Source organism: Eulemur rufifrons, chromosome 5, assembly GCF_041146395.1.
Source record: "Eulemur rufifrons isolate Redbay chromosome 5, OSU_ERuf_1, whole genome shotgun sequence".
Classification (NCBI taxonomy): domain Eukaryota; kingdom Metazoa; phylum Chordata; class Mammalia; order Primates; family Lemuridae; genus Eulemur; species Eulemur rufifrons.
In genome coordinates, this window is record NC_090987.1 from 14,827,257 (window position 1) to 14,849,671 (window position 22,415).

The 22,415-nt window shown below is 33.0% G+C and overlaps 1 protein-coding gene across 4 annotated transcripts in view; it reads right to left on the reverse strand.

Annotated features, from left to right (window-relative positions):
* Window positions 1-22,415, reverse strand: part of WDR7 (WD repeat domain 7) — a 284,359-nt gene that overhangs the window by 179,560 nt on the left and 82,384 nt on the right. For 2 of the 4 annotated variants that reach the window (XM_069468366.1, XM_069468367.1), the window contains exons 17-19: window positions 17,502-17,600; window positions 14,927-15,045; window positions 13,098-13,221 (exon numbers count right to left, since the gene is read on the reverse strand). In XM_069468366.1, coding sequence (XP_069324467.1) covers window positions 13,098-13,221; window positions 14,927-15,045; window positions 17,502-17,600 — 342 coding nt within the window. The remainder of the gene's footprint in view (window positions 1-13,097; window positions 13,222-14,926; window positions 15,046-17,501; window positions 17,601-22,415) is intronic. The other 2 variants (XM_069468368.1, XM_069468369.1) reach the window with 1 other exon arrangement.

The window sequence follows — 22,415 nt, forward strand, 5'->3', positions numbered from 1 at the left end:
GAGCTGGCCTAATAAGTCTCAAAGCTACAAGCAAACTCTCCAAGTCAAGTAAGGTGGGATACACTTTACCCAACGGGATCATATTAAAGTCAACTCCCTCTGCACCCACCCTGTAACCACTATTATTGATAGAAATGTGCTGTCCCATCAAAGCAGACCGACATGCTTTCTGCAGATAGTGATTATTATCTAGTTACTATGATTAAATGTTCTATTATAAAACACAAACAAAACCATTATATCCTTTAAAAATAAAATGCTTTTAACCAAGGAAACATTATTGTCTTTGGTCCATTTATATATTATCAATAATAATATAACAGATTACAGAAACATTTCCAAAATTAGTATTTCCCTAGGGCATATATAAAAGTGATGGTAGTGACAGAAAGTGGTTTTATATATACATATGTAACATTATAGGTAAAGATGATAGGTTTAAAGTGTCTATAAAGACCTAAGTGAAGATGACTGAACTAAATGGGATCACATTTCTGTTCATATTTTGCATCTAGAACAATGTTATGCTCCAAGTATGTGCACAGTAAAATTTGGTTAAACAACAAGGTTGCTTTTAAGTTTTTTTTTAGGTAGATTGATAAAAGTTTATTCTGATGAATCTACAAGATGGGGTTGTTTCTTCGGGAATGGGGAAGTCTATCACTCTAACGAAGGGATCTGGTACTCCAAGCATGATCATCAACCTGAAATTGGAACATCTTAACAAACTCTGTGTTCAATCAGAATTAATTGCTTCTTCCCCTTTTCCTATATATCCTACTTATATCTATTTTATGACATTTATATTTCAAACACCGGTGTGGAACTAATTAATCACCTATCAATCAGAGAATGAATTCCTAAATTTTCCATTTATTTTCAATGAACTATAAGATGATTTGTTTCTTCTCTTTATAGGGTTCCACTATTAAGGTTCCAGCAAATGGAAGACTCTTCAGTCCTTAGGATTGCAGTTTGATTTCTTTCCTCTTTAATTAAAAAACAAAAACAGAACAAAACTCATTTTGAACTGCTTAATGTACTATCGCAGAAAATTTGGAGATGATTTTGAGTTTTGACTTTCCCTTTTGTTTTCCATTCCATGCATTCCCTTCTACATTGTTTATTAGCACATCTTAATCTAATAAAAATTAAAGAAAATGTAAAAGAACCTATTGCAGTATGTGGATTCAGTAGGTATTAAATTTTTTTTTCTTTTGTATTTTACATAATTACTGAGCTCCTGCAAATTTGATGACAGAGGTCAGTTAGATAATCATACCTCATTTTTAGTAGTAAAATTCCATTAAGTTTTTTTTGGTGGAAATTTAACTTTTAGAAACATTAGCACATTATAAGTAAAATCCCACCATAGTTACTGAGGCAAAAATCTTTATATATCAGCTGAGTTTTTGTTGAGTTTTCTAAAAATGATGGGTTTAAAATCAGTAGTCTCGACAAACATACATAATCAGTATAGATCTCTTGTTCAAGGTACTTCATTTTCACAAAATCAACTAAATTAATTTCCTCAGAGTCATGAGACCACCTGAGTGGGTAGGTGGGGAGAGCGGTGATAAAGAAATCTTCAAATGGAGGTGAAGATTTTCCCCACCGTGAAATCCCTTAACTAAGGGAAAGAGAAAGAGGTGTAACCAGTCCCATGAACAAAACACAGGATGAACCCCTCAACATGTTCTCCCTGCAGCTTTTTTTAAATTTTTTAATTGTTGTGGGTACATAATAGTTGTTTATCTTTATAGGGTACATCTCCCAGTGAGCAACCAAATAGCAAGGAGCATGTCAGTTTGTGATCTGAAAATACCATTTCCCACTAAAGGACCAAGGCTCCTACATGAATTGAATCAGGTTGAAGTCAGGAAATGTACAAGGTGAGTACAGAATATCTTGTCAGCAAGTAAGCCATCAAAGACATCTTACCCAAAGGATTCAGGCGTCAACTAAAGAGGCTCCCACTGATCAGATGGGGCAATTTGAACAATAAGAACAATTACTGTAATAGACCAAAATCTAAACATGTTTCAATCTACGAATTCATACTAATACTTAAATAAAGAATTCATATTTAAAAAATAACTTCGAGTCTTTGTTCTGTCCTTTCTGAAGTGCAACTCAGTATATAAAATAGTTAATGAGGGTAAGATTCTCCTTAGAGAAGTAGTCTAGCTAACAAATGAAGAAGGCATATTAGAATTTACAATGTCAGGATTTGCTACTCTAATTGGCAAAAACCATCACAGTACAAACTTCCTAATTTATTCCACAAAGAAATCAAAAAGAAAAGGAGGGGGAAGAGGGTGGAGACAAGTAGATGATTGATTGATTGATGGCTAGAAATTCTATAGATTGAAAGAAATCTAAGAGACATATCAACCAACTATAATATATGGACTTTTCTGAATTCTAAATTGAATAAACTATAAAAAAATTATGAGACTTATTGGGGAAATATAAACACTGACTGAGTTATTGGATATTAAGAAATTGGTTTTAATTTTTTTGGCATTCTAAGAGTATTGTAAGTTTTTTTTTTTTTTTCTAAAGATGCTTATCTTTTAAGATACAAACAGATATTTATAGATAAGGTGATACTGTGTTTGAGAACTGCTTCAAAATAATGGGGTGGGGGACAAGATGAACAGCTACTGAGAACATAAGACTGCCCAGGAGTTAGTAACCACTGCAGCTAGGCAATAGGTATGTGGAATGTCATTACATTACTCTGCTTTTAAATATGTCTGAAATATTCCAGGATAAAAAGTTTTAAAAACTGAATAGAAAAACACATATTTTTAAAATCCAAAACCAGTCTACAAAGTTAGACTTTGGCAAACAGATCATTTAACAAACTATCCCAAATTCTCTCTGCAGCAACTCTAAGGGGAATAAGAAATAAAGATTTACTGATTAGTAGTAAAGGTTACTACAATTTCTTTGAAATGATCCCCGTTTGACATGTTTTCTTTCCAAATCTCTACCCTACCCCCCACCAATCCCAATTAAGGATATTTGGCACATTAATAGAAAGGAAAGAGGTAAGTCTGCTTCTGTAAGAAGCATTTAAGTGTGCATTGGTCAAATGTTAAAGAAAAATAAAGTTTATATCCGTTATCCTATTCATGTGTTTGAATGATAAACTTTAAGAATGAAAGTTTCTGTTGTTCACCACGATTATCTCATGCAAACCATAGGGCCACAGGGCATGCTTAGCCAATGATAAAAAGAGGTAGCAAGTATGTGCAGAATTAACTACATTAGAATTCCTCAACCAAAAATTTAATCTAAAACAAAATCTCTTGCACATACTTTAAATTTTGAGTGCAAAAGAAAAATAATCAAAAGTCAAGGAGTGTGCTTTAGAAAGGCATACAAATTGATTTACTGATTCTACACAGAACATGTCACAGACACTTTACTGTACTTATTATTCCTTAAAAAAAAAAAAAAAGAAAAAGGATATCCAAATTAACATATCTAACCTCATCCAAAGGCAATTCATTAAGTCATATGTGCAAAAAGTGATTATTATGAAGGATTACCAAATGGATCATGCCTATGAAAAGATGACTTAGTATATATGAAATCTACACTCACATTATACATATGTACCATTACAGTTACATACAGAACAAAGTTCTAAAACCAGACAGGTGGCCAATCCATGTCTGACAGGTTAGCATATCTTAAATCAAAATAATATTTTCCTCTCTAATTATTGTCATCTGATTTGCAAACCATGAAATGAAAAAATACAGGTCCTTGGTTGTGGAGGTGAGTATCACCTTTTGAAACTCATCCCACCTGCCTCTCACCTATACCTTTGAGAACCACCGTGCTCAAGTTCCTTGGGTATTGATGAAATGAAATAGTGAAGGTCTGGCCCCAAGTACCCATCCAGTTCTATATGGGAAAAGCTTGGGATGGTCTCAGGATGATCTCAGAATCCTGACCACACCTTAAAAATGGGTGATATCTGATATTATGTGGTCACTTTAAAACCTAATATTTTATGAAAAGCACCATGACTCTTTAGATTAAGACTACCAATGCTCAATTCTCCATCCAATACCCACAATTCAGAGGTTCATTTCTAGTTTAGTTTCTCTGTCCTTGATATTATTTGCGTTGAAGACTGACCCTTGCTTAAGGAATAAAAGCCCAAACAGATAAAAATCAAAACAGAACCTGAGACATTAGCCACTACCTAGCAGGGAGTAAGGAAAAAGCCTCCTTTACTTCATGCCTGAGATATAAAAGTGTCTCAAAAATAAGCTACTTTATATCTCTGTACTTATAAGCTATGTCACTACTTGTCTAGTAATGTTTAATTATTAGACAAGGATGTAATTTAATTATATATTTTAAAATAAGAACTATCCCTGCTCCTCATCTCCCACTTCCATTCCCCAAAGCTGTGTATTCTTTCGTTCAAATGCACATTTCAAATTTAAGTCTCATCTTTTCCTGGTAAAATGTAAAGTCCTTTCATAACAATTATAAAAAAGAACAGTGAATATAGCACTGATGTTGACTGTAGAAAAAATTTTTAAAAACAACAAGCAATAAAATAGGTGGTTGTGGTTGTTTTCATCTCTAAATCAAGCAAGGAAAATCTTTTCCAGTGATAGGTAAGTTTTATAGAACACAGAAAATATGTACAGAAAAATTACAAAAATACTAAGTACTGTTACAGATGACTGGATTGGCATTTAACAGGCTGAAAGAAACCAGATCAATCTCAATCTTGCTGGGGTCAATTCGGGTGCTCAAACAAATAAAACAAATTTTTTTCTTTATGTTTGTGTACTAGAGGTGCTAAAATATTAACCAAGTCTGCAAATGTCATGCACAATGAAACCATTTATAAATATTAAAACATATTTAAAATATATATTTGTATCAAAATCTGCTTAATAAAAACAGATAGCTGATGTAATAAATCATTAGGACGATATCACTAGGGAAAAATAAAACATAAAATGCCATATTTCAAATAAAAGCAGGAAGAGGAAGAATGGATTAAGCAAGATGTTTAGGTTTAATTTGATCATTGTAATCCCAGAATTTATAAATGACATTAGAACAAAATCTACCACTAGCTATTATAATCAAAATATTACAGGTAAAATAGGTTCATATAATTTTCTTACAATAACTTTAAATCACTGTTTTCCTTCCAAACTGCATGATCTAGTCTGACACATGCAGATCACAAGGCCAAACTAAAATAAGACAACACTACAAATATATATAATATGCAATTAATCATAAAGAAATAAGAGAATCAGAAATACAGCATAAAATTATAAATGCTTCACAAACCAAAAAAAAAAAAAAAATTGGATCTCTGCATGCAAATTCAGTGCCTAAGAGTTCAGACACCAGAAGATTATCAACTTGGCTTTTTGTTCTGTAAAAACAAATTGAACAGGACTCTGAGTATCTGTACTGGAATAATCTGTACCAGAATAAAGAAAATTTATATTTAAAAGCTTACTAGACACTTGTTCTATTACAAAGACATGTTCCGGTATTCATGTGCAGTGTTTTGTAAAGTACTTTATTTCCATTAGCATTACAAATTTTTGTTCTTCAGCAAATCAGCAAGAGAATAATGGCACAAATCAATATCATACTCTTCATAGCAACTAATATTAGGTCATTTATTATAGCAAAGGCCACTAGAATCTCAGCTAAAGGTATATCAGGCATTTCCATTTGAACACCATTTTTTTTAAAAGAATGCGTCACAGGTTGAATGAGTGTTTTTCTTTTATAAAATAGTCTGCATAGGCTTAAGTACCTTCAGCTTCTTAAAGCAGACAGTGAGTGAACAAACACCTCAAAGAATGTCAGGTATGCCTCCTAGGGGCCTTGCCACCAACTACAACTACATGAGACCTAACAAATTTCTGCACTGAAAGTATGGAGATAGGGAGAGACTGGTGAACGAGAAAAGGAGGACATAAAGAAATAACTAAAATTATATCAGAGCCTTTCAGCCCCAACAGCTTTCCTACAGGGGCCAGATGATGACCAGTGTCCCCCTAAGAGGGATGAGATGGAGAGAAGCAGGTGACAAGTGCCACACTTGATGGAATCACCCCATGTCCTCACTGCTATACAAGGAACAAGTGACTGAACTTCCTTATGCTTCACTCCTTGCTTTGTCCCACAAAGTGGCAACCTGTCATGGGGCTCTGTTGACAGACTGTTGGCTCTATTGTCAGAGTACCCTGTATATGGAGGAGTTCGCAGGCAGCAGGAAGTGACCCACCCCAGTGGAGTTCCTAACCTATAGCATTACTTGATGAGAGAGTTTTCTGTTTATTACTTAGAAATAAAAGTCCAAATAACCAATCTATCCAGTAATGCTTTCATTTTTAATTTGTCACTTTACTAATTTCCAAGACTTATTAAAAATATATAAGGAAAATCACAAGAATATTAAAGGTTACCTCAAAGAACTCAAGTCACATGGAACAGATTTTCCTTTTAGATAGTTGTGACTGATTAAGAAATTTCATTGTTATTCCATTAGGTTAGTGGCCAAATATAGATAAGTAGAACAGTTCAATGCTGTTAAATACATGATCAGTCTAGAGTGCTTAAAATTAAGCTCAATATCTCTGACACTCCGCAAGAAAAAAGAGGAACAAATCCCTTAGGTCCCAATGAAACACTGCAAACAGATTCGATACAGATACAGTGTGTTTTGCATAACCCTTTCTGCCTCACAATATTAAAATTCACAAAGAACAGTAGTAGTTTTCAATCTGTATCACTCAGTCATAATTTAATACTTTCCCTTTCTGATCACAATGCAGAATCGTTTCCAGTTGGCTTTGTGAACACTGTCAGACAACTATTACAAGTATTTCGGAGGAAACCTCATGCTTTAATTTCAGCTGATTCACAAAACAGGCCTTACAAAAGGCGTAGTTTAGAATTATCAGTTCATTGTGAGCAACCAAATGACTTTCCCTTTCTTTCCGCAATTATAATGTTCTTGCTCAAAAAGAAAAGACACCCAGAATGCCACAAAAGCCCTGAGCAAGTAGTGGAGTAAGCAGAAAGTGAGGAGCCAGCAGGGACACCACAAAGTGCTTACACGAAAGCTTAGGCATTTTTTCATCAGAGAGGTCTTATTTTTAGCCGATTTACTCTTATTTTACATTTAATTCAAATAAACTTGGTTACCTGGTGTCTGCATTCCCACGACACTGAAAACAGCAAACTAGAAATCAGGGCAGAAGCTACTAGGGGTGAGACAAAATAGCCCAAGAGCAATAAAAATTGATAACAATTACTAGACAATAAAAAGAGGAGGAAGGAAAATTATAAAAAATACAATATGAAATGAAAGAGGCATATCAATCTGGGGGATTTTTCATTCAGATGAAGAGGTACATGCTCTTCCACAAGCAAGTGGTGGTAATTTTACAGCGTGGGCCAAAACAACACCTTGGTTTCTGAGAAGTTAAAAAAGCCAGAGACTTTTCGAAATATTTCAACCAAAACTGGATACACTTTTTAAAATAATCTGAACATCTAGTGATTTTTCAAACTCTTCCTTATCCAGAAAATCATTCCTTAAAAACAACCATCTCAGAGAGTTCCAAATAACTGGGGCATACATAAAAAAAGAAAGAAGGAAGAATGTTGTGTAGTTTAAGGCCTTCGTTGGGGGAGGGAGACTCACTTAAATCATATTTATCAAACCCACTCCCTATCCGTTCCCCCCATCCTCCTCCCACCAATAAACCCTGAAAATATCTGCCTACCAAAGACTGCACTAATATTTAAATTATTTTCACCAGCTACAGTATACTTTTCCACTGCCTCTATAATATATAGTTCCTCCTTACCTTCTTGTATATTGTTGGTCCATCCATATTTGTGCTCAGAATGACCACTACTTTATAATCATCAGAAAAGTGACTTCAATTCCAGGTTAAAAGAGGTACTACAGTGTGGCTTGTTGAAAGTCAAACCCAAAACATTTACTAGGAGGGTCTTTCATTGAACAAAGAAATCCTATTCTGTTTCCAAGGGGGATAAAAAGACGAGCCTAACCCTGGTAACCTTAACACAAAAGGAAGCTAAAAAGGCAGGGACTCGATAAGAACAAAGGATTGTGCTTTCTGATGACATCAATACGTATTAAACCCGATGTGTTACACATCCTTCTATCAATATCTGAGATGATAAATTTGCAAATTAATACTACATTGGCCATAACTGCATAAAATTATAATGGCACCCGTTTTAGAAGAGATTTTGATTTATATAATGGTAGTTACTTTTATGTGTTTAATGTTTCTGAAACTAAAAGAGGAGATGAGCCACTGTGAGCAAGCAGAATACAATGTGAGAGAAATAATTACGCTTGTGACCTCATGCCCTGTAAGGTCACTCTGCATCGAAGGCCAAAGGAAATCAGGAACCATCAGCATTTACCTCCGAGTAGTCACTGACAGAAATGAAGGGCAAGTGTGAGTGTATTTCATAAACCAGCAGGTGCTTGACCTCATAAAAAAGTCAATTATCAAAATGCTACATGTAGAATGTCACAAATAAGAAATACATAAAATTGGGTTCTGTACAACATCTGTACTTCAAAATAAATCTGAGACAACTCATAATATTTATCTTTATCCAAACTGTAATACAACAGTTTCACAAAATAACATCAATCCCTATTTAGTAAGAATAATCAATAGAATTTTTAAAAAGTGTTTTGGAACATGAAAGTGACTACATGTACATGCTAAAGAGGACTCAGGCAAGATCTGAAATATTTACATAAGTCAGTATTATGAAAATGTATGCAGTATGTATTGTTTCAGTCCTATTACCATTAGAATAGGAATCACAATGCACTTATCCTCAAATTTTCTATCAGAAATTAGGCATCAAAAGTTTATATACTCACATTTGTGCAGGATAAAATGCTTCCTGACTAGGTCAAGGACAGAGCTCCATTACTTGAAGCAAAATTCTTATATCACTCAATTAGGACCTGATTCTTATAAAAATCTGTGAGTTGCCTTTTCAGTTAAGGCAAACCATTGCTCCTTTTTCTTCCTAGTAATGTCCAGTCTACTGCCAGAATCCCTGGGCCATATAAATTAAAGTGAATTCTGAGGCAGCAGCAATAAGGAGAAAAAAACTATTGAAACCAGTATAGGAAAGAGAAGGGGGACAGCCAGCCAACATTCACTGCTTGCACTATGTACTGTGCTGGCAGTTTTACAAAGTTTCTCATTTAATGCTCTCAAGAGTCCTGAGAGCCAGGCACAGTGACACACTTGTAGTCTTAGCTACTCAGGAGGCTAAGGCAGGAATATCCCTTGAGCCCAGGAGTTTGAGTCCAGCCTGGGCAACATAGCAAGATCCCCATCTCTTTAAAGAGAGAGAGAAAGAAAGAGAGAAGCAACTGGCTTTGACCCATTACTTAAGTTCTCAAACCTGTGAAAGGCTTTTTATTGTATAAGTTACCTAAATAAACTACGGAAGATCTCAGTCAGTAAGATGAGTTGGCTTGAATTGTCATTTAGTCCTAGCCCAATCACTTACTGACTGCGAACTCAGAGAAAGTTACTACCCACTTTAAACCTCCGACTCCAGGTCTCTAAGATGAAGGTCTATCACAGTCCATCAGCCCTCTATGACATTCTGCTTTCCGGGTAAGAGCATTTTCTGAGTTTTAGGCAAATATCTAATACAGGCACTCTGAGACAAAGCTCAGTCATAAGTTAGGAGCTGTCAATATTGCTTAGGAAATTACAGCAGCTTTTAAATGTTTCGAAAGATTAAATTATAAGAAAATATCTGATGAATGGTATACTTACCAGATCCATTGCTTAAATATTTTCCTTACTTTGTGATTAAGAAGATTCCTATGCTAGAAACAGGTTTTAAGTTTCTAAAACAATGCTTTATAATGTAACTTGCTACAATGATCATCTCCTCAAACATTAATGACAATGGTGGAGGCGATTTCAGTACAAGCATGCGGGCGGCAGGTGTGGGCTGTCTACCAGCTGGCTCCATAACCTTTTGATCCCTTCGGACAGCAAATCTGTTCAACAGCCCTATGTGGTCATTCCTCATTTGTTGTATGCTTTCTTTTCCTTTCATACATTCAGAATCCCTACTCCTTTAGCTTGATACCCTTTTATTAAAATAGAAAGCTCCCAGTAAAGCAAACTGAAACTAATTTTACACTCAGTTGGTATAAAAGTTCCCGAAAAGATTAACATATTATATCAAGAGTTGTTAGTGTGTGATGTTTTAGTTACATGTGCAATGCATGTTTGTTTATTCTTTTGCTAAAAAAAAAAATTACAGTAACTGACAGGATTAAAACTTAAGTAAGCCAGCATTTAGTTAATAATGAAGTACTCCAGGATACTATAATTAAATACAAAGGACTTAATTACATAAATAGAAAGGTTTAAATTTGGCCTAAGAACAACTCAACTTATGTTTAAACAGTGATGATGAGAACCATTAAAGAGTAATATTCTAACAATTATTTTTCTGTTCCATTTTGTTGTTGTTAAATGTAATATGGCTGGAAAGGACACTGAAAGTAATATTAGTTAAGCCCAATATCAAATCATTCTTCCACACCCAATTAAGTTCTAAGGATGCCGGAGCAAGCAGGATAGAATAAATAGTGGTTAAGAGAATGAGTGTTTTGAGTCTGACAGTCGGTAACTAAGGGGCCTTCAGAAAGTTTCTTAATCTCTCCTGACCTCAGTTAACTCACCTGAAAGAAAACAAAAGGGGTAGGGGATAGAGGGGGGTGATGACAACAGTACCTACTTTCCAAGTTTATTGTACTGGTTAAATGAAATAACAAAGGCGAGGTACTTAGAAAAAGCCTGACACAGAGAAAGTATCCAATTAATGGTAGGTATTATCATTATTTTACTTATACTTTATCCTCTCTGAACCCACTAACAGACCTCTTGCTTAGCAACAGAGGCCTTTCTATCATTACTTCAGGGAGTAATCTGTGGCTATATTATGCCCTTAACTAACTCATGCTCTCCTTTCCAGGAACAAAATAAAATGGCATCCATTACAAATGCTAATGGCCCCTCTCTTCCCAAACTGTCAAGAATACAACACTTTACTAATCTGTGGTGTTTTTCTTAGACCTTTATATACAATCAGTAATCAAGGGTTAGAAATTATCTTTAATTCTACCCTATCAACATTTAGGTCTGGATCCCGTATCCCCTCTGTAATAGCCCCCCAGCTACTTATTCTACTTTAATCCATTCCCCCACTTCACACTAGTCCACCATTCTAAATGAAGATGTCTTAAAAATGTTTCTCAATATTTTCGTAATAACATTCTCCTTTTAAAAGAATCTCTAGTGATTTGCAATTTTCTAGTCTCACCTTCAACCAACTCTAAAGTGCCATACTCATCGTTTGTACTTAACTCTGGCTTATGATGAGCTGATCATCTAACTCTAAAATTTTCTCAAATATTATAAAGTAGATGCCCACAAGTCATAAACAAAGAACACTGTTTCAGACTATCTAGTGAAATACTCACAAGCAGATCTTTTTCCCCAGTCTTAGTTTTCAAATTTTTTTTTACATTCTGGAAATTTATTTTAAAACCTGCACATATTTAAAAAAGAATTTTAAGCCTAATACCTTACATAGAGTCCATATGTCTACAGGCCTGGTTTTCAAAATTATTTATATTATTAAAACAGAAACATTCTCGGTAAGCAAAGGAAAACTAATATTCACTGAGTACACATTCTATTACTCAAACAGTTAAGAATTTTAACTAGAGTTGTTAATGTGTGATGTTTATATGTTAAATATATATTTGAATTTTTATAGATTATACAGTGTTTAACAAATTCAGTACTTACTACGGGCCAGCTATTGCCCTGTGTACTTACAAAGATTAACTCTTTCCATACATATAGTAACCCTATAAAGTCCTACTGTCATCTTCATTTTACTGTGACAAAACTAAGGCTAAGAAAATTTAAGTGCCCAAGGTCACATGCCTATATAAATATTCACTATAGCCACCACTGGCAAACATCTGGTAGAGTTAGACCAGTTATAACAGTTATGACCCTTTCTGAATTTTGTTTCCATTTTCCTTCTTGTACAATCATATACTGTCTATCTTGACATGTGTAATGAATATTTCACTACCAAGAATAACTAGTATTGGCAAAAGGTCATTTAAAATGAATCCACCTAAAACCCAGGCTAAATTTTCATAGTAAACATTTTTTTAAACATATTGTTGAGACTTAATCTTTAAAAACTGAAACTAATTTATCTTATAATCAATATAACTTAGGTTTAAATTTTACTTCTAAACATTTTATAGAAGAAAAAAGAATTAGTCAAATGCTGAATTGGGAATGGGCACACTTTTTCTGAGAAGAAAAAAACTGATTACACAATATAACTTTTTTCCAATGCACATTTGACCTAGCAGTATGATTACAAAGATTTTATTTTGCAAGAAATATTCAAAAACTTCAACAATTTTCCCAATATATTTAAATTATCCTCTTTTGGATGACCCATCAGTTAAAATCCTTGCTACTTTTCTCTTTCTCAATAATGCACAGATCTAGCCGTAACAGATCTTTGTTTTTAAAGAATTCACAATTCCAACTTCAACTTGCAAGGGATCGTATACTTGCACTTGCATGTCATCAGATCAGTTTCTAACAAGTTGGCATCCATAAGTATAATAATGCAATGGGCAGAGACAGATGTTAGTGTTAAATACAGGACTTTTGATTGGGAATTAATTTTATAAGGGGTCAGTTTGTTAATGAGCACTTTGATATTAAATAGCTTTTGCTTTTTTTTTTTTTTTTTTTTTTTACCAAATGCCAAACCATAGAGAGTCAGAAAATAAAAAAGCAGAACTTGAGGATCCTTTCTATTCACTTTAAGGTTAACCACTCATTTTTGTTGATAGGTAGTAGCATACATATCTGTGAGTTTGGGTACTTTTCCACCTATGCTTGCAAAAAAATGTTGTAGAAAAGCATGAGAACTCTTACGTGATATGACGTGGTCCATGTATTGAGGTAAATAAGGAGCCCAGGCATCGATGGTTTCCTTCCGTCCTGCCTGTTCAATTCTTCTCAGTTCTGCTAGAAGCAGGGCCTGTGCGGCTTCTCTCACCTAAGAAAATCACAGATCCAAATGGAAAAACAGAAAACAGATCAGTTGATGAGGTGAGTGTTTATAAACTAGAAAGTTCATAATGAAATAAAACTAGAAAAAATAAGAACCGTATTTATTTACATGAGAAAAACTACTAATCAAATAACGAATTAAGTACTTATAGAGGAATAAACTGAATGCTAGCAAATTATCAAGGGCATTTTAATTAATGATCTCACTAAAAAATATTTTAACATTAATGGATGGAATTATGTTTGGATATTTAATCAGCTTTGGGTTTAAAACTTCATTTTCCTAAGTATTCTTGAGCTTTAATGTAGCATTTGAATTTTAAAATTTCCACATTAATATTATTATAATAATATATAATTAATATTATTAAAGTCACTATTACTGTTAAAATTTTCTCTTTTAGCCTGAAGAAATTCAACCTTATCTACTGAATTTCTTTATATCATATATGCTAAATAGGTATTATTTACACAAATATGTATAAATTCACATGATTCATGCATATCTAAGACATGTAATGGCATAACCTATTTTAGTTCTATAGAGGAAATCATTTTTCTAAATTGTATCCATTTTTTTTCAATGTGGTACATACCTTTTATTTTGCAGTTTTAGTTTAGTTTTATTTTGATTTTGGCAAAAGTGCCACACGCACGAGGTCAACAAAGGCAGTCAATATTAAGTGATACACTAACCAATTTATGAACTCTTTATAGCTGAAAAGATAACTCAGTAGCATCTGAATAAAAGTTTGAGTAAAAATGTTGTTTTTAAGTATAAATAACTTTTGAAGTGAATTCAAAATGTTATTCAATGCAAACCCATGAAAATTTTAGTATTCTGCAGTCCCACTTGGAGTTGAGGAAAGAGAGACCAGGAAAGGGGCAAATATGTTATTAGTATTTACTAGAAAATTATTTAAAAAATTTAAATCTTATATAATAAGAATTGCTATAGTTATGCAGAGCAAATGCCATAATAAGAAAAATCTCTATAAAACATTTCCTCATCCCTGGTGATATTATATCCCGAGTAATACCTAATATAGCATTAGTCCATTAACACAAAATAATGACTATCATTTATTGAGCTTCTACCACGTGTCAGACTCTGTACTTACTGTTTTACTTGCATTATCTGATTTGATCCTGACAGCAATCCCATGAGGAATATATTATTATCCCCACTTTACAAATGAGCTTCAAATAGGTTAAGTAAATTGCCCAGGGTCACAAAGTTAATAATTAGTGGGACCGATATTTAAACTCAGGTCTCTTCTAATTCTAAGACCTTCTTCTTTTACAATAACACAGCATCTTCCATTGGACTATAGCTATTCACGTAGAATTTGATGGTTGTGATTATACTGAGTGTTTGATTTTAGCGGAGGTGGGTTTATGTATTTCTTTGTGTGTGTGTGTATGATCTGTATAGAAACCAAAATGTCACAGTTCCATAAAGTACATAAAACTTTTTTTAATCAAACAGTCACTGGATTAAAAAAATGAATAAACAAGCTGGAGCATCACTGGTTAGTATATAAACTTAAAAAGAAAAACATAGAAATCATGAATCCACATTTTCTATGACATAATAAACAGGTGATAAGTTAGATAAACATTAACCATTTTTGTTTCAAATTTACATTTGACCGATACCTTTGTAATATTTCTTTTTAGCTTGACATTACCTCCAAGCATCGATCTTGCCATCTTCGGGCCAGCATCTCCAGAAGTGGAGGCCTAAATTTATCCAATCCCAGCAGGTCTGGTAGCATAACACAGTGCATAGCAGCTAACTGACTCCATCCTGTTAAAATGTAATATATTACAAATACTTTAAATAGTTTGGCATTCCCAAAGTCACAAGTTTTTCTTTATGTAAGTATACCAAAAACAGACCAAAAAAAGGACAGATCTGCTACGTTATCAATGATTTTAACTTAATATGAGACATTTTGTACAAAGAATTATACCCAATGTATTTCATCCCTAAATAATGTATTTGATACCTATAAGAACTCAATATTTTAAAACAAATTTCCACATAAAGTATATCCAAATTGACAAGGAAAATACATTTCTAAACAGTCCCTACAAAATAAAACATATATTAAGGGATGGTAAAGCATAAAAATAAAGCTGTACTAGAACTACAGATTTGAAACCACTGCCAGTTAAAAGGGCATTCACACAGATATCTAAAAATAGGTCCATGTCACTTAAAGCATGGCCATCTGTGTTGCCATTGTGTCAGCCAAAAGAGATGTCTTCCCTTTTCTGTCAGAGGGCCTTTAATTAAGGTACTTATTGATCTCTTTCCTTAAAAAATGCATCATATATCTAATCACAATCATAACTGTTGTAAGTAACATAACACCAATTTTGAGATAAAAAATGAATGCAGACGTTCCACAAAATAAAAACCTTAGAAAAAATTTACAAAATCTTAAAACATCATTAACTCTAATCTATGGGAATAAAAGTTACTTTTTCCAAAGTTCGAATTCACAATATGAAATTTGATTATATGAAAAAGACAAACACTGTATACCACTGTAATAAGTAAAAGTACTAGTATACAGACATTTTTGAATCATCATTTCAACCCTATTTTAAAAGTGTCTGAAAAATATATACACTAAATGCCTCATTCTTGCCAAATGATGTGTGAGGCCACTATTAACCCACAATAATTAATATTACTTCCCGGGGATAACATTTAAATACAAATAATTAAGAATAGATGCAAAAAAAAGTCTACTACCATGTTACAAGGTAAGTTATTTATGAACATAGAATTTTTGCAAATCAATGTTTTGAAATAATCTAAACTGTAGTCTTCTAAAATAATGACAAAAACCCTACCATAAAATTCAAAATGATTACTGGAATTGTTAAGAGGGGGAGAGAGACAGACAGACAAGTCACCTATCTAAAGATTCATCTTTTCAATACGGAAATTCCTTCAATTGATAATAAATAAATAATTACATTAATTAGGGTGATAGGAACATGCATTTTAGATTATAATTTATTTACAACAGAGAAAGATATAATTTATGTATATATATTTATATACATATACGTGTATAAATTACCTAGTAATTTCTTAAAGAATTTTAATGTTTCATAAAAATATGAAGTAAATTTGTGAACTAAATTTTAGTATAATTCTCGCCAAGGCCTGAAGACTAATAGTTTATTTTTGAATTACCAAATGACTATCTTTCACCACAGCTTAACAAATATGACTCTAATTATTCTTCCTAAAATCCATTCTTTACAAATCTTAGTACAGCTTTATGAGGCAGAAACCAAAAATGAAGTTACACTTTTCAGTTCCTATGTTTTCTTTCCAAAGAAGTGGAACTTGCAACCCATGTTCTGTACTTCACAGACATTGCAACATTCCTTCTGTTTGAATGACTAGTGATATTACTTTTTAGTGAAGAACTAGAAGCATTCAGAGTTATAGTTCAGGTTTTGTAAATGTCCTCCTTTTTATATTATACAAACTGCTAAAGACTGAAACTGCAACAAAGACTGGATATAACTCAGAGCTCACACATTCCATTAAGCTTCCAGGCAGTGCAAATAATCCTAGAGAGGTCTTATGGAATAAAGTTTTGTAGACCCCATGCACATTTTCAGAGCTCCAAGAACACTTTCCATTTGTATAACTCCACAGGGATAATAGGGTAGCCCAACTACATCTTAAAAATTGAAATTATATATTTTTGCCTCAGCCTGAAACAAATAGTAAGGAGGGTAAATTCCTATCAGTCTATAATCACTGGTGCCAATTACCAATTTAAAGACTTTCCAAATGACAATGTAAATTAAGGGACTTTCTTATATTCCCCCCTAACCAGGGCACAGTTGTGTAAAGCCAGCAAAAATGTGTCTATCAAAGTCATGACACATATAAAATAAATTCATTAGCTTTAATGTCAGAGATCACATGGCAAACGTTATTATGAAAACCAACCAACCACCTTTAACATCAACTTCGCATCAAAGATTAGCATCTTTGTACTGGTTTAACAACATTCTAGAGCATAAGAAACATGGTTTATACCAGCCAGCGGTAACATTACATTTTTATAACTGGCTCTTGTCATTGACATTAGCAAAAAAAGTTATAGAGACTTTAGATCTCATATATAACAAAGCAGATGAATGTATAAATCAGATAAAAAGAACATGTCTGTTAGAATAAAGCACAGATTGAAAGAAAGTGGTTAGAAAGTAGAGAGAGAATACCTTCATTTACTAAGAAACAGGTATGTAAAGCAGGAGCAGAAGCAGGGTCAGAGCCAGAGTGATCAGCAGCAGACCGCGCAGAAACGACAGGTGCGGCGACTTGCAGAGGAAAAGAGAAGAGAGGAGGAGGAGAGAATTGAGGTACAGCAGTTTCTGAAAAAAAGCCTAGTATTAGTGAAGAATGAAAAACAAAGTTGGCAAAATATAGTGAATGCAGAACGGAAACATGATGTTTTAATCAGAAGGGCATGATCATTAAAGATTACAGCGGGGAAATGATATATTTTATTGAATAGCAATCACAGTGTAATTCAAATTCCTCTTAAAGTCAAAATCTATTTAATATTATAGATGGGTGATGTGTTGACTAACACAAAACACAACTCTAAAACATCTAAGGCAATAATGAAAAACTGATAACGTATTAAAAATTAGCAAGAGTGTCATTCAATTTTTTAAATTTCTCATAATGAAAAAGTTTATGCTGGTCTTCATTTTGTCAATTACATTTTCTAATAATTTATTCTGACATTATGTGTAAATTATTTTTAAATATCACAAACCAATATTCACTGAAATCATTTCAATTTTCCACACTATTTTATTAAAAATTCAATTTAAAAGATACCAACTTGTAAAGAATATGTATACTTTGCTTAACTCTTGTTAAAAGAATCCTACATTGTTTCATTGACTGAAGTCTAAGAAATATTTTTATTATACAAATGCTTTATATATATTAAAAGTAATTATTGTGAATTTTATAATTCTTATAGAATAGATGCACTAATTCTCTCCCCTCCCCCTAAAAAAGTTATGTTGCCATGAAAATGTTTCAGCTTAAATTATCATATGAAAAAGCAAAAGGACCGTATGGCACACACATTCTACAACTGGAGGTCAATGTTAAGATTTAGAGGTCACCATTTGACACTTCCTTCCTATGGAGAAATTACCATATGTCATGCACAAGCATCTTCAAATTAATCCCTCTCCTTTCTTCTGTCATTGAACAGCAATAGGTTTGGGCTCCTGAACAGATTAAGCATTGTCTGCTGAATGATATGTTTGCTTTTCATGCAGTGAAGTTCTTTTGTGACGACAGGACAGCTGCATGAAAACAACTTTTTCATAATTTCCACACGAATGCATCATAATGTCAATCAGGCACGTGTGAGGTAAACAGTAGAACTGAAAGAAGTCCATGAAAAGTAACATGAAAAGAAACTCTAACTCCATAAACCCTAAGAAGCACATCTTACACACATGAAAGTTTTATCTGGGAAATTATAATTCTTTATTATTACAAGAAGTTTCTTTATATTTCTCTTATACTGAACGTATAGATAAAATACTAGAATTAAGAAATGAATTTATCTAATTGTTTTTTAATTTTCACTTAAGTCATGTTGCTTGTATATGACAGTTTCATTGTATCTTATACTATATTATACTGATTAGGATCTCCAATACAATACTAAAGTGGAGAGAGAGAACATTCTTTCTGTTATGAATATTTTACCCTTCAGTGTACAAGATACTCTTTATCAAAGAAGTTCCCTTCTACTTCTAGTTTGCTAAGAATTTCTACCATGAATAAGTGATGAATTTTATCATATATGTACCTTTTGGCATCTATTAAAAAGATCATATGATTTTATTCTTTTGTTCTTTAAGTGTGGTGAATTATATCCATTGAAACCTGAATGTTACACTAGCCTTGCATTTCTGGAATAAACCCAACTTGGTCGAGGTACATTTTTTTTGTGTTCAATTGATTTAGTTGCTAATATTGTGTGTTGGATATTTGTACTTATATTAATAAGGATCACTGCCCAATGATTTTCCTTTCTTGTAATATTTTTGTCAAGTATTATAACCAAGATTATGCTTCTCTTTTTCTATTCTTTAGAAGAGTTTTTGTAAGATTGGTGTTATTTTTTCTTTCATTTTTAAACAGCTTTATTTGAAGTATAATTTTCATATAATAAATGTTAATTACTTAAAAAGTAAAAAAAAAAAAAGAAGCATAAAGAGAGGGTATCTACAGATTCATTTATTTCACAAATATTTACTGAGCTCCTTCTCTGTATCCGCCATTGTTCCAAGAACTTGCAATAAATAAGTGAACAAAACAGAAAAAATGTCCCTGTTCTATAAGCTTCTATAACAGCAGATCAAAGTTATTATATAAGCCAATTTACAAAAAGAGAGGCACATAAGTTCAAACACAAAATTTTAGGGAATTCTCAAATTCATTCATTCACCTGACATACGTACTCTAGGTTAAGTCTAGGTTTTTTTTTTTTTTTGCTACAGATCCTGGAAAAGGATAGTGATAAACTATTGGTTAATTTACGTAAATATTACCTGAGATAATTTAACGATGACTATCTGTTACTTCCAAGTTTAAACAACCTAAGTTGAGCCAAAATCTTAAAAGCAGCAAGAGTAATAATGTTACATACAGAAGAACAAAGATAAGAACATCTTGTTATATAAGATTTCTTGTTAGAAAGACAAGAAAGAAGACAACGGAGTATCATCTTTAAAGTATTAAAAAATAAAAACGGTCAATTTAGAGTTATATACCAGACAAAAATATCTTTCAAAAACAAAGGCAAATAAATACGTTTTCAGGCTGGGGATGGTGGCACACGCCTGTAGTTCCAGCTACTTGGGAAGATGAGGTGAGAGGACTGCTTGAGCTCGGGAGTTTGAGACCAGCCTTGGCAACATAGCAAGATCCCATCTCAAAAACAAAATGTTTTCAGACATAAAAAAAAAACTTAAAGAACAGCAGATCCACAGTACAGGAAGCGTTAAAGGAAGTCCTTTAGGCAGAAGGAAAGCTATACCAGATAGAAATCTGGATCTATACAAAGAAATAAAGAGCACCAAAAATGGTAACTATGTGGGTACATAAGTATGTTTTTTCTGATTTAAATCTCATTAAAATATAATTGACTATTAAACACAAATCATAATGATTTGTGAGGTTTATAACATGTAAAAATAAAATGCAGGACAACAATAGCATAAAAATGAGGAGGAGAGAAATACGAGTATAATATTGTAAGGTTTTTACATTAAATGTTAAACGGTGTAGTATCACTTGCAGGTGTACTGTAATAAGTCAAAGATGTAGACCATAAACTCTCAAATAACCAATAAAATAACCAAATAATTAGCTTATAATATCTCCACAAAGGAGATAAATGGAATCATAAAAAATATTTTATTAATCTGAAAGACAACAGAAAAAGGAAGAGAGAACAAAGCACAAATGAGAAAAAGAGAAAAATAAAGTACCAGGATGACTGACTCAAACCTAACCATATCAACAAATACATTAAATGTAAATGGTTTAAACACCCCAATTAAAAAGTTAGATTGGATAGAAAAGCAAGACCCAACTATATGCTGTCTACAAGTAACACACCTTAAATATAAAGACCCAAATAGTGAAAAGACAAAAGGATGAGAAAAGATATACCATGATAATGTAGCCAAAAATGTTGAATTGACTATATTATTATAAACAAAGTAGATTTCAAAGCAAAGGATATTAGCAAAGATAAAGGTCATTTCACAATAATAAAAGTCAAATAATCAAGGAAAAAATGATAATTACAAAAGTTTATGCACCTATTAAGAGAGCTTAAAATACATGAAGAAAAACTGACAGAAGTGCAAGAACAAATAAACAAACCCATAATTATAGCTGCTGATTTCAATTCCCTCACCTAATTGATAGAGCCAAGTGGGCAGAAAAATCAGCAAGGATACACAAAACTTGAACACTGCCAAGTAACTTGAGCTGACATTTATGAAATATCCCACCCAAAAAAAGAATACATGTTCTTCTGAAGTACACTTAGTGTATTTGCCAAGATATACCATATTCTGGATCATAAAATATGTCTTGATAAATATAAATGGATTTATATTGTACAATGTGGAGACCATAATTAATAACAATATATTATATTCTTGAAAACTGCTAAGAGAGATTTTAAGTGTTCTTTTTTTTTTTTTTTTTTTGAGACAGAGTCTCACTCTGTTGCCCGGGCTAGAGTGAGTGCCGTGGCGTCAGCCTAGCTCACAGCAACCTCAAACTCCTGGGCTTAAGCGATCCTACTGCCTCAGCCTCCCGAGTAGCTGGGACTACAGGCATGCGCCACCATGCCCGGCTAATTTTTTTTGTATATATATATTTTAGTTGTCCATATAATTTCTTTCTATTTTTAGTAGAGACGGGGTCTCACTCTTGCTCAGGCTGGTCTCGAACTCCTGACCTCGAGCGATCCACCCGCCTCGGCCTCCCAGAGTGCTAGGATTACAGGCGTGAGCCACCGCGCCCGGCCTTAAGTGTTCTTAACACATACAAAAAAGATACATATGTGAGGCAATGAATATGTTAGCTTCATTTAGCCAGTCCACAATGTATACATATATCAAAACATCATGTTGGACACCATAATTATATGCAATTTTGTCAATAAATAAAATAAATACAATCAACTGAAAAAATTCAAAAGGATTCAAACCATGCAAAATATGATATCTGACCATAAAATAGAAATCAATAGCAAAAAGATCCTTGGAAAATCTCTGAATGTTTGGAAATTTAAATAACTCATTACTAAATTACCCATAGATAATAGTTAACTTTGGGAAGGGAAGTTATGATGATTGGGAACGAACATGCAGGATGTTTCTGAAGTGCTGGTAATGTTCTATTCCTTGTCCAGGAATAGAACAATGTTACAAGGGTGTTCAGCTTATAAACACCCTCTACATTTCTGTTTTGTGCAATTTTTTGTGTATTTTACACACGTAAGTATAAAAAGTTATCTAACCAAAACTATTATAAAACTTTTATATAGTTTAACATAAAATATTATATAATGA